Below are 11,073 nucleotides of genomic sequence, written 5' to 3'. Positions count from 1 at the left end.
CCTGGGGCTGACTTCCGGTGGGGGAGGGGTCCTGCTGAAGTCCAGGGGACAAGGTAGGATTTTGGAATTGTCGGTTTCCAGCGCACGCTTTAAGAAGCACGGAGCCCTTAACGTGTTATAAATTGTATCCCACATTGTTTTACACTCTAACATCGATTTAGTAAAAATCTTCGATATTTAGAACTTGATCAATAACTTAATCAGAAAATACACACACTTCATTGCAGTTTCGGCCCTGCTGCGGGCATGGGGCGGGGGGGGGTGCTTCCAGAGCAGCGGCCGGCCGCAGGTGCCCCTCGGGGTGCGGGACCCCCGGGGGGGGCGCAGTGTAGAAGGCCGGGGCGGTCGGGGGGCGGCCGGTGGGAGAGGGGAGTCCGGCCCGGCTCTTCCGTTAGCACTTCTCAGGCCGCACCTATAGGCCCAGCGCCTGCAGCCCCGCGTCACCTCCTCGTCCTCTGCACCGGGGGCATCAGAGCAGCCTTCGGAACAGCGGCGCCCTCGGAGGAAGAAAAAGAACCGATGCTAAAATGCATCTGCTACCAAGAGCACAAATGAATCATACTTCCTTTTGCATTTCCTAAAATGTACGTCACCGCTGACGCAACATGGAGTCATGCTGCTCACACTTGCGGCCACAAGACCAGCAGCTAAGCCTTGGGAACCTTACACTGTCTCCCTTGCACTAACAGGAGGAGAAGATTCACAGCCAACAGGAGCGGCTCCCTGAAAAGTCCCGACAGTGTCAAGTGGATGTTGAAACAAACCTGGCGGACCGTGTCCCCCTCAGGACTGTGCCCCAGCCAGCCAGCCAGCCAGGGAGACCGCGCGCCCTGCTGCCCAGCGCCCTGGGAGAGAGAGGCTCACCTGCAGAGGTCCAGGGTTGGACCCTCCAGCCCCAGGCTTGACTGGTGGCAGCGGGGGTGGGAAGGTCGGCTTCACACCCTGCAGGACACAGACAGCGGACGCTGGACACCACTGAATGCCCCGTCTTCCCCAGCATCGCCTAGCAACGTTCCCCAGGCCCACTCTGCTCCTGACCCCCCTGCAGGCTTCTCGACAAAGTGTCCCCAGCTGGGGCAGAATCAAACACAAACGTGGCAGAACCCCCTCCTGGGCCCATCAGCCACAACCTACCTCACCACCTCCCCCTCTCCCTCAGGGTCCCCACCCCACCCCACCCTACTCCACCCCAGGGTTTCCCCAGAAAAGCTCTTAAATGGCCAGAATGTGGGTCTTTGGAGGTTCAAAAGCCAAGAATTAACCACTAAACAATTAACCACTGAACTGTGCATCTGTTTGCATTTCAGCTTTCTCTGGGCTGGCAGGACAGGTGCCCCCAGGATCTGGGGTGGAGGAAGGGAAGGCCCACCGGGAGCACTGGCCACACCCCCGCCCCCCAAGGAAGACCCTTGGTGTGCACAGCACAGCTCCCTTGTAGCCTTGGCTGGCTGTCACCACTCCTTGGCTAGACCCCTTTCTGCCCCTTTGCCCCTGTTTTTGCTGTCAAAACCCCTCCTAAGGCTATTTCTGCGGCTTTGCTGTAAGCCTAAAATTAGTTCAAAAAGTTAAAAAGAAAGGAGAGAATCTTCGTGAAGCGAACAGCACAGTAATGGTTGCTGCCGGCAGGGCCTCTGGATGGACGCAGACCCCGGGGGTCACAGCGGAAGGAGTCGTCTGCCACGCATTCTCAGAGCATCTCCAGACTTGAGGTCCAAAGGGAAGCTGAGGACACCACCGGGTCTGGCCAGGGAAGGGCACGGGTGCAGCCAGGGGAGTCTCCTGAGTGGCAGAGGATTCTCACCTGCTTGGGCTTCAGCTCAGGGAGTGGCTTGGCTGGAGGAGCAGGGCTGAGCTGCCGGGAGGGAGGGGCAGCAGTCAGGCCCTCTGGGCCCCTGGGTTTCGTCCCTGTTCTCTCGGGGCGGGGCCATCAGCCTTATGAGTGCGGCCGCTGCTGTCCGGGGCCTCCAGCTCACCAAATCCAGCCCCCAGCCCTTGCACTCCCCGCCTAGGACCCGCTTGGTGCCCCCAGATGGCCTGGCTGCTGGGCCCCACTGCTGCTCACCTGGTATGGGGGCAGCCGGGTGTACACAGGAACGGTGAAGGGAGGGTTGGACATGGTGGCTGGAGGCTGCAGGGGAACAGGGTGGAGAGCGTGGGGCTCACAGGGAGGCTGCCTCCAGGGAGTCTGGCTTTGGAGCTCCACCCCAGCTCAGGAAGCAAGGTTCCCACCCCTCCCAGAGGAGGAAGAATAAAGTGTGCGCAGGCAGGGCTCTGCCCCACCCCATTGGCCCCCAAGGCCTAAGCCCAGGTGCGACCCCCACACTCCCTTCCCTCAGCCTTGTTGTGGAGGCGTCCAAAGGTGCTGGGCAGCAACAGAGGGTATCTGGGCCTTAACACCTTCCAACCGAGCCTGCGGAGGCTGAGAGCCTCGGGTTCAAGTGTGGGTTCTCAAACTGTCCACCTGTAAAGCCTGCTTCAAGGAGGTGGGGCAGCTCTAAGCCCTGTTGGGAGGGATCAGGGATGGCCTAGGGATGGCGGATGTAGTGCTTACAGCAGGGGGCGGCTGCTTAGGGGTCACTGTGGAGGCCGTGGGCCTGGAGGGCTGGCTGGGGTGGGTGGTGGGGGCCGAAGCCCCACCCTTGGCTGGCACACCGTGGCCCTCGTGGAACAGGGGGTTGGAGAGCCCCTTGGCAGTCTTGGGCGCTGTGTTCCTGGGGAGAAAGCAAGACTGGTCAGTGGGTCCCGGCCTCAGGATCTGGCCCAGGGACTCAGGGGCTCCTGGGTGTGTCCTGCAACCTACAAGAAGGGGTGAGGTCCCATGGCAGCTGCGCACCAGGGGCGGAGCCCACATCATCCCAAGTGCTCTGGCCCTGATTAGGGGATGGAGGGGCTCTCTCTGGGTTTACCATGTCCACCTGTCAGCCACGTTTGTCACCTGCCCCCCCTCCTCGAGAGGCAGAAGCCTTGAGGCCCTCTATGTGAAGGGTTGTTCCTGTTCTCAAACTTCCGCGGGGCATTTCCCAACTGTGTGTGAGCGTGGGAAGTGCTCCTTGCCCATGATGACATTTTGCAACCCCAGAGCAGGCTCACCTCCAAGAGATGTGGCTCCGGGCCTTTCGGTAGAAGACCGCGCCAGCCAGGAGAGCCACCAACAGCACCACAGGGACAAGCACGCCCACCAGGAGGCTCCTGGACCCTGTGGGGGTGCATGAGGCCAGGTGTCAATAGGGTAGTGAGGGCTGGGAGGGCTCCGGGGCTGAGGAGGGGACAGTTTTCTCAGGCAGAGGACCAGGAGCCCAGGGCCCATCTGAGGAGCGTGCGCACTGAGACCCAGTCCCTTACACCAGTGCGGTAGGCTCTCAGATGAAGGGCTGGAGGGCTTGGTGGGGACTGGCCCCCGGCCCACAGTGACGTGAGCAAGGTCTGGCCAGGCCCTGGAGGCCGTGGTGCTGCGGACGGCTACACGCACAGTGGCCACTGCAGAGGAAGACACTTGGGGGAGTCGGGGCCCCTCAGACGCCTGTGCTCAGAAGGGGGCTGAGGACCCAGCAAAAGGGCTGGCACTGCTACTGTGTCCTCCCTCTAGGACAGGCCTCTCGCCGGCCTCATGTGGGCCCGAGGCAGCCACACCGGCTGCTGAGCTGTGCCTTGCACCCATGGGGTCAGAAAGCCCGGGGTCAAGGACTGAATCTCTAACGATACCCCGAGGGACTTGGGAGGCACGTGGTGTCCTTCTCAGCCCTGCCCAGGTGGTCTGAGGAAGGACGGGACCCGCACTGGACCCCATCAGGCTGTGCAGGCTTGCAGGTGCCAGGGCCTACCTGTGTGCACGTGGGGCAGCGGCTCTGTGCAGCGGGGTGGCACCCAGCCCGGGTGGCAGTGACACTCTCCCTTGTGGTTGCACACCTGGGGGTGAGCGTGTGTGAGGACCGGGCCGCTACACACCTGGGCAGCCCACCGGTGCTGAGCCACCAGGCCAGACCTCAGGCCTGAGAGGGACTCTACCGTGCCCCCCGGCTGGTGGAGGATGGGCCGGCGCACCCACGAGCCCAGCCCCTCTGTGCGTGGCTGCCACAAGCGAGGCCTGCGTCAATCGTGCCCACAGTAAGGCCAGCACATCAGGCACAGTCGGGGGCAGCTCCCCGTCAGCTGTCCTCAGGGCATGTCCCCAAACCTCTCAGAGACAGGGGCTCGGGAGGGCAGCGCCCCAGCCCCTGGTGCCTCGAGCTCTCAGGGCGGACTGTCCTGCATCGTGACACAGCTTCCTGAGAGCGGACTGCACTCGTCCCCATCTCAGAATAGAGCATTTCAAGTCTGGCCAGCCCCAGCCCACACGTCCACCGGCACCACTGCCCCGGGCCCTCAGTGTTCACGTGGGACGTCCAGCTTCGGCCCCTGCTGTGCCTGGACTCATCTCCAGCGCGGCCTACCCGTCCCCTTCAGGCCCAGAGGGCGGGTGGCGGGATGTCCCGTGGGCTCACGTACCCCATGGTTGTTGCACTGGGCGGAGCAGTTCCTAGATCTGTAAACTTGCAGGTGCTGGCAGAGTCCTTTCCAGCAAATCTGAAAGGCAGTGGGGGTCTCCTCAGGCAGACGTTCTAGACCACTGCCTGGAACCCGTGTCCCCACTTCCACCATCAACTGAAGCTGACCTGCAGCCTGCACGGTGAGCTTTGGGGGAGGCAGGCCATGGCCACCACATCCAGGCTGGCCTGGCCTATACTCCGTCTGCCAGTTGGCCAGCCAACCCACAGCTGCCACCAGGGCCACAGGACTGGCCCCACCCAGGCCCAGGGGGGCATGGACTTGCAGAACAGAACGGTCTTCAAACCCTAGGAACTGAGGACCGGCTTCTTGAGCAGCCCCCACCCCACCCTGTGCCCCTGCTGAGTCTCTCTGAAGCACACAGAGGAGTCCGTGTGCACAGCCCTTGGACCACATGGGCTTGCCTACGTGGGACGTGTGTCTAGGACCTGGGGGCCCAGCAGCCTGACTGCCACAGGGGGCACGTCCAGGCTCGTGTTTGGGTCATAGCCCCTGTAAGCTGCAACCAGCTGACACTCCTGCAGCAGACGGGGCTCTGGGCGCTCACCCTCTCCTCGCCACACTTGGTGCCTTCAGGTACTGGCTCATACCCAGCACCTCCCTCCAGGACGAGAGCCTGGCAAGTGCCCGCGTGGGAGGTGAAGGTGCAGGAAGCCCGTAATAGGGGCTTCTGTCCGCCCTCACAGTATAGAATGCCACAGTTGTTGACCCTGTGGACAGAAAAACAAGCCATGCAACCAGCTCTGCTGGGTCTCCCGCCTGTTGCATGCTGATCCCCCTCTTAGGACGACCTAGGGAGCTGCAGGAAATGAGGCCCAGAGCCCTCGGACTGGCTGTAGAGTCCGCTGATGGGCACCTACCCCACCCCCAGTGACAGCAACACACCCTCCCTCCCATGAGGGCAGATGCTCAGACCTGGGGGTCCTGGAAGGCAGGGTGGACCCCCTGGAGAACCCTCTGACTCAGTCCCCAGACTCCTTTGTGCAGAAGACCCTCTTGGGCAGCCCCACTTCCAGGGACATCCTGTGGCCCTGGACCCAGGGGAGTCAGGCCACGGATGACCACTCACCTGCTGGAACCGTGGGCGAGCCTGCCCTGGCAGCCTGGTGAGATGCTGTAGGTGTAGCATGTTTTCACGGCAACCTGTGAGCCTGTGGGGGCCAGGAGGTCAGTCCTCCGGCTTGGGCCCTGCAGCCCCCCGAAGGCCAGAGGGCACCCGCCTCACCTAGCCCCCACAAGTCTTGGCACCTCTGGGCCAGCATGGGGCAGACCCCGTTGTAGCAGTAGCCCCCCGGGCAGGGTGTGCCATTCTCCTGGAAGACGTCCTCCGGGCACACTGGCTGCTGGCCATCGCAGTACTCCTCAAGGTCACACGCGTCCTTTGGGCGACGGCACAGCTCACCAGCAGGCGTCACCTGCCCAGCAGAGCGGAGCTCAAGTGTGTGTCAGCCCCCTCCCCGGGGCCCCTTCCCACCCACCAGCCGGGCCCAGCTGTGCGGGGCAGGAGGGGCACTGACCCTGCAGCCGCGGCAGCAGGCACCCTGTGCGCACTGGGCCCCCGCGGACAGCTGACAGGTGGTGGCGTTGCAGCAGGGGTTCCGACAGGTCTGGAGGGCAGAGGCGGGAGTGGGTTCCAGGGCGGAGCCCGGGCCCCCTCCCCAGAGCCCCCGGGGGCAGACAGGCCTCAGGGAGCAGGGGCGGCACACGGGGCAGCTGGTGGGTCACGGACAGGCGTCCATGCGGGCAGGGGGCGGCGGGCATTTGGCCCGTACCTGGGGCGGGCCGCAGTCACACTGCTCCCCACGCTCCACAAACAGGTTCCCGCACACAGGGTCGCCCACCAGCCGGCTGGGGTCCGGGGCGTTGGCCAGGCAGGCTGTCTGAGGCTTCTCCATGAACATCTCCAGGTTGGTGCGGCTGCACTGGCTGAACATTCTGGGGAACCTGGCACTGGGGGTGCAGGGCGTGGCTCCGTCAGGGGGGGTGGGGGCGGGGGCACCCAGGGCACCCCGCTCTGCAAGTGGCCCCTGGCCTCACCCGATGCTGGCCGCCATGATGCAGCCACCGCCCTCCCGTGGCACAGGGCAGTAACAGCCCTGGATGTTCTCGTCATGGTCCATGCCCAGGTTGTGGCCCATCTCGTGGGCCATGGTGGATGCCACGCCGATGGGGTTCTCTAGGTTGTGGTCCTAGAAGGCGAGACTGTGCTGGCTGACTCCGCACCCCATCCCAACCCCGCCCGCCCTCACTGGCCCGGAAAGGCTGCAGGCTTGGCACCGCGTCCCGCCAACAACACTTCTTAAAGCATCAGCGCATCCTCCAGGGGAGGCGGCGGCCCAGGTGCCCCAGCCCGTGGGGACAGCCGGGGACAGGCACGTGGACCTAGCGCCCGGAGGCCAGCAAACCTGGTTCACAGCCCCCGAGTCCTGGGAGCACACGGCCGCCACCTTGGCCAGTCCCACGGTGGTCCCGGTGAACTTGACCCCACTGGAAACAAGAGCAGCGTGCAAAGGTGGATGCCCCGAAAACTGCCTCCCCCTCCACAGTCCTCCCTGGCCGCAAGGGCTTGGCTCTGTGCCCGCCACCCGCATACGTGATGAGCTGCGCGTTGTCGTGCTGGTGCCGGCCCACCAGGTTCTGCGTCCGCCACCGGAGGAAGTTGTCCAGTGTGGTGTCGGGGTTCGAGCTCACGTGAATCTGGTCCTCGTGGGTCCACATCTCCAGGCCCACCAGGACCACACGGAAGTTGAGCTCCTGATAAAGCTGGGCGGGCAGGGAAGCCCCAGGTCGGGCTCGGGGACTGCAAGGGCTGCAGAGCCCAGCTCCCTGCCCGCTGCCGGTCGCCCCTGCTGGCCCTGCCCCGCCCGATGCCCAGGGTTTCTACCCACCTTGTCCACGTGGTTCACCACCTCCATCACCCGGCTGCGTACAGCTGTTCTACCCCCCAGCCGCTGGAACTGCAGGACGGCAGGCCCTCAGATGCCCGCAGCCCCCTGGCCGCCCCAGCCCTGCCCCCACACCCCGCCCCCCACTACCTCTGCGCTGTCCGTGACCACATACAGCTCCACGTAGCGGGTGTCTCGGGGCAGTGGCCAGTTCTGGGGGCACAAGAAGCTGGTCAGCCACCCCAGCCACAATCCTCCTGGCCCGGGCCCGGTTTTCACACACTGACCCTCTCCCGGGGTCCTGGAGCTGGCACCGGCCCCCTGCTCATGATTGGGGGTGCCATTCCGGAGGCCCCAGCTCAGGCCAAGGGGCGATCCCTGCAGCCACTGGCAGAGCCAGGCCCGAGGGGGACCCCTCGGAGACACCCAGGCCCCCCTGACTGGGGTCACTGGGTAGAACCCTCACTCAGCCGAGCACAGTGGGAGTCTGGGGGATGCAGGCCCGGTGGACAGTGGATGAGGAAGCTGGTCCGGCCCCCCCACCTCACCTGGGGCCTGAAGGCTGCCGAGATCCGAGGCCCCAAGGCCTTCTCCAAGCTGGTGTCGCTGACCCCACAGGTCCCCGCCTTCTGTTGCAGGTGCTCCGCCCGGTACAACGCGTGGCGCCCCTCTTCACCGTCCCCGTCCAGGGGCTCGATCAGGTGGACGTCCGAGCCGGCCCGGAAAAAGCCCCTGAGGGCAGAGGTAAGCCAGGTGGTTCTGAATTAGAGCATCCCCACACGGGCATCTGGGGAGGGTCAAACCCCTGAGGGACAGGGGACCTCCTTCTGGTGAGGACAAAGCTCCATCTGCACGGGGACGGAGGGCCCCCCAGGCGGGCGGTATACGGGCCACGGCCTCCAGGGCCCGAGGGGAGCCCTGTAGCTCGCGGAACCTGTGACTTCTAACAGGCCAGACGCCCACGTGCAGGAAGGTCGTCACACTGAGCCCCTCTCTTCTCAGCCTCAGTTTACTTCTCTGGAGCATGTGGGGGACGGCTGACACCCTCCCAGGTCTGCGGCACCCACCTGAGGCCGGCACAGGTGCTGAGGCTGGCGGCAGAATGCTGGTGCCCCTCCACGTGGCCCTGGTAGAAGCAGTGACCCTGCAGGAGGGAGGAGGCGTGAGTGGCTCACGGCCCTGCCCCCGCTCTGTCCACTGCCGGCCTTGCGGGGGGCTGTCCTGGGCCCATACCTGCTTTTGTGGGTGCTCCACCACCTGGGAGCCATTGGCAGCCCTGTAGGTCTCCGTGTAGCCCGAGCCTACCAGGTCCCTGGAAAAGAGCCACTGTGGTGCCCGGGGCCCCGCCTGCCCCCACAGAAGCCACCTCTGGCCTGGCGGAGTGGCCGGGCCAGGGAGCTGGACGCCTAGGGCATGAGTATGCTGGGCGCAGCAGGCTGGGCCTCCGCTCACCTGTTCTTCCTCAAGTGCAGGGTGAAGTTGTGCCCTTGGCTCCCAAGGAGGTAGCTCACACTCTCCGGGTATAGGTCCTGAGCCAGGAGAGGGAGGGGTCCAAGGTGAGGGGCCCTGCCCCAAGGGCACAGCACCTCAAACCTGGGTGCGGTGGAGCCCGGCTGGGCTGCGGATGCAGCCAGGGCCGGGGCACCCTGAAATCTGAAAGTCCCTTGGAGGACCCTGCGGGTCATTCAGCATCGAGCTAGTGTTAGGGAGCTGAGGCTGGGCAGACCTCCATTTCCTCATCTGTCCACACAAGTAATGACTAGAATCCCCTTCCCCAGGAAGCAGGGGGAGGGGGAGACATGGCCCTGAGGAGATGAGGACACGGCACGTGATTGAGCACCCCGGGGGGTGCCCCCAGCCCGCTGACCTCTCGGGACAGGACAGCATGAGGGCCCAGGGCGGTAGAAAGCTTTCCCCGAGGTCAGGACGGGGCTGACCCACAGGGATTTCAGGAATGCCCCCGGCCAGCCTTGCTTGGGGAATCCCAGCCCGGCTCCAAATGCCCCACAAAGGTGCGTCACCACAGTCACCACAAACTCGTAAGGTGACACGCCCCTGATGAGCCACCGTCTCCGGCCTGAAAGGGATCTGACTGATCTGGCCAGGGAGGGAAACTGGCACTTGCCCTGGGCTACAAGGGCTCCTGAAAGGCAGCCCCAGGGCCCACACTCAGCAGAAGCCGCGCTCCCCTCACCCCCCCACCGGAGGGCAGGCTGAGGCAGGGTGCAGGGAGCTGAGGCCTCAGGGTGGAGAAGTGCAGGCAGAGACAGGCGGTCAGCTCCCCAGGCCGGCTCCTCACACTGGCGGGCACACTGGGAACTACAGACAGAACAGGCTCTGGTGGGCCAGGAGAGACCCCCGGGCCGGCTTCCCTGCCGAGACTTACCAGGTGGGAGGGCAGGGCTCGGCGGGCACGGGGTGCTGCCGGCAGGCGTTGGGGCCACACCACCTCGTACTGGTCCACGTGGGGCAGCAGGGTGCTGGGGGCGGCCACTGTGGGCAAGAAGGGGGTCAGCAGGCCGGCGCTGGGCCTGCACCTCCTCCTCTGAGGGAGTCACCAGGGAGCGCGAGCACCAGGGACTCGGAGACGGGGTTCCCCTGCCCTGGGTGGGGCCCACAGGGCAGCCCCTGATAGCTCCTCCCCCAGGGCCTAGGGCAGACCTTACACGTCCCCTCCCTCAGGTCCGAGGGCGCACTCCGGCCCTGGGTCGGGGAGGAGGGGAGGTCTGCCCTAGGCCCGCAGGCAGTTCACCCAGCCCAGATCCAGAAGCTCCCAGGTATCCAACAACAAACAGCCCTGGGAGTAGGGCCCCGACAACAGCGACCCTGCAAGACTCTTCTCGGTCTCAAAGTGTTGATGGATGTGTCCCACGGCCACTATCTTGCAAAAGGAGAGCGAGGCCCCGCCTCCCAGAAGTGGGCCCCTCCAGCCTGGGGCTGGGACACCACCGAACCCAGCCCAGAAGGCTCCCCCCAGCAGCAGGGAGCGTGGGGACCACCAGCTCCCCGGCGGGCGGTGGGTCCCAAGTGCCTAGACTACCCCCTCCCGCCCTTCTCCCCCTGTGCCCACCCTCAGCTCAGGTCACTGCTCCTCGGTCCTCCCTTCCCTGCCAGGCTGGGGGGGGTCTGGGTGGGAGTGGGCAGTCACCCCAAGGCTCCGGGGTGGATGGGGGTGGCGCGGCTCTCCACCGAGCCCTGTGAGTCCCGGGCCGGACCAGCGCTGGGGAAACGCCCCAGGCGTCTTCTCTCCCAGTTCCCTTTAGAAGTCTCCGTCTGCCGCCCTGGGCCCTTCCCGCTGAGGGCTCCCCTCGGCGGGCCCGACCCGAGACTGACCCCGCGCTCGGCGGGGTGCGGAGGGCCAGGGGACCCGACCGCGCCCGGCACTCACCTTGCAGACACAGCGCGAGCAGCTGGAGCCGCAGGCCGCGCATGGCCGGGGCGCGCTCGGGGGGCGTACACGGGCGTCCGGGGCAAGAACAGGGGGCGCGCACGGGCTCCGGGGCCAGGAGGCCAGGGTCCGGGGACGCGGCGCTGGCAGGAGGTGGCTCCGCGCTCGCGACAAGGTCTGGTCCCGGCGCCCCGCCCCGGAGACCAGCCCCCGGCCCGCAGCGTATCGGCCCCTCCGACGCTGGGAGGGGCGGGG

The 11,073-nt window shown here is 65.5% G+C and overlaps 1 protein-coding gene and 1 long non-coding RNA gene across 2 annotated transcripts; one reads left to right on the top strand and one right to left on the bottom strand.

Moving 5' to 3' along the window:
* The first annotated feature begins 340 nt into the window (after nucleotides 1-340).
* LOC141371157 (uncharacterized) lies at nucleotides 341-1,276 on the top strand. The gene is made up of 2 exons (XR_012375885.1): nucleotides 341-584; nucleotides 690-1,276. It is a non-coding gene; the product is annotated as an uncharacterized lncRNA (long non-coding RNA).
* On the bottom strand, nucleotides 784-10,861 carry ADAM8 (ADAM metallopeptidase domain 8). Its single transcript, XM_025880161.2, has 23 exons — nucleotides 10,819-10,861; nucleotides 9,817-9,923; nucleotides 8,883-8,959; nucleotides 8,664-8,742; nucleotides 8,498-8,574; nucleotides 7,979-8,162; nucleotides 7,581-7,643; nucleotides 7,434-7,502; nucleotides 7,139-7,308; nucleotides 6,951-7,032; nucleotides 6,583-6,734; nucleotides 6,318-6,495; nucleotides 6,063-6,152; nucleotides 5,771-5,960; nucleotides 5,615-5,696; nucleotides 5,093-5,255; nucleotides 4,486-4,563; nucleotides 3,822-3,906; nucleotides 3,091-3,196; nucleotides 2,552-2,711; nucleotides 2,063-2,128; nucleotides 1,802-1,852; nucleotides 784-942 (listed from the first exon to the last, which is right to left on the bottom strand). The coding sequence occupies exons 1-23, from the start codon at nucleotides 10,859-10,861 to the stop codon at nucleotides 784-786; spliced, it is 2,511 nt and encodes an 836-aa protein (XP_025735946.2).
* Nucleotides 10,862-11,073: the final 212 nt, after the last annotated feature.

Source organism: Callorhinus ursinus, unplaced genomic scaffold, assembly GCF_003265705.2.
Source record: "Callorhinus ursinus isolate GAN/ISIS: 27379988/994484 unplaced genomic scaffold, GSC_fseal_2.0 scaffold58, whole genome shotgun sequence".
NCBI lineage: Eukaryota > Metazoa > Chordata > Mammalia > Carnivora > Otariidae > Callorhinus > Callorhinus ursinus.
The sequence above is the reverse complement of the archived record's forward strand: the minus strand, read 5'-3'. Positions and strand labels throughout refer to the sequence as shown.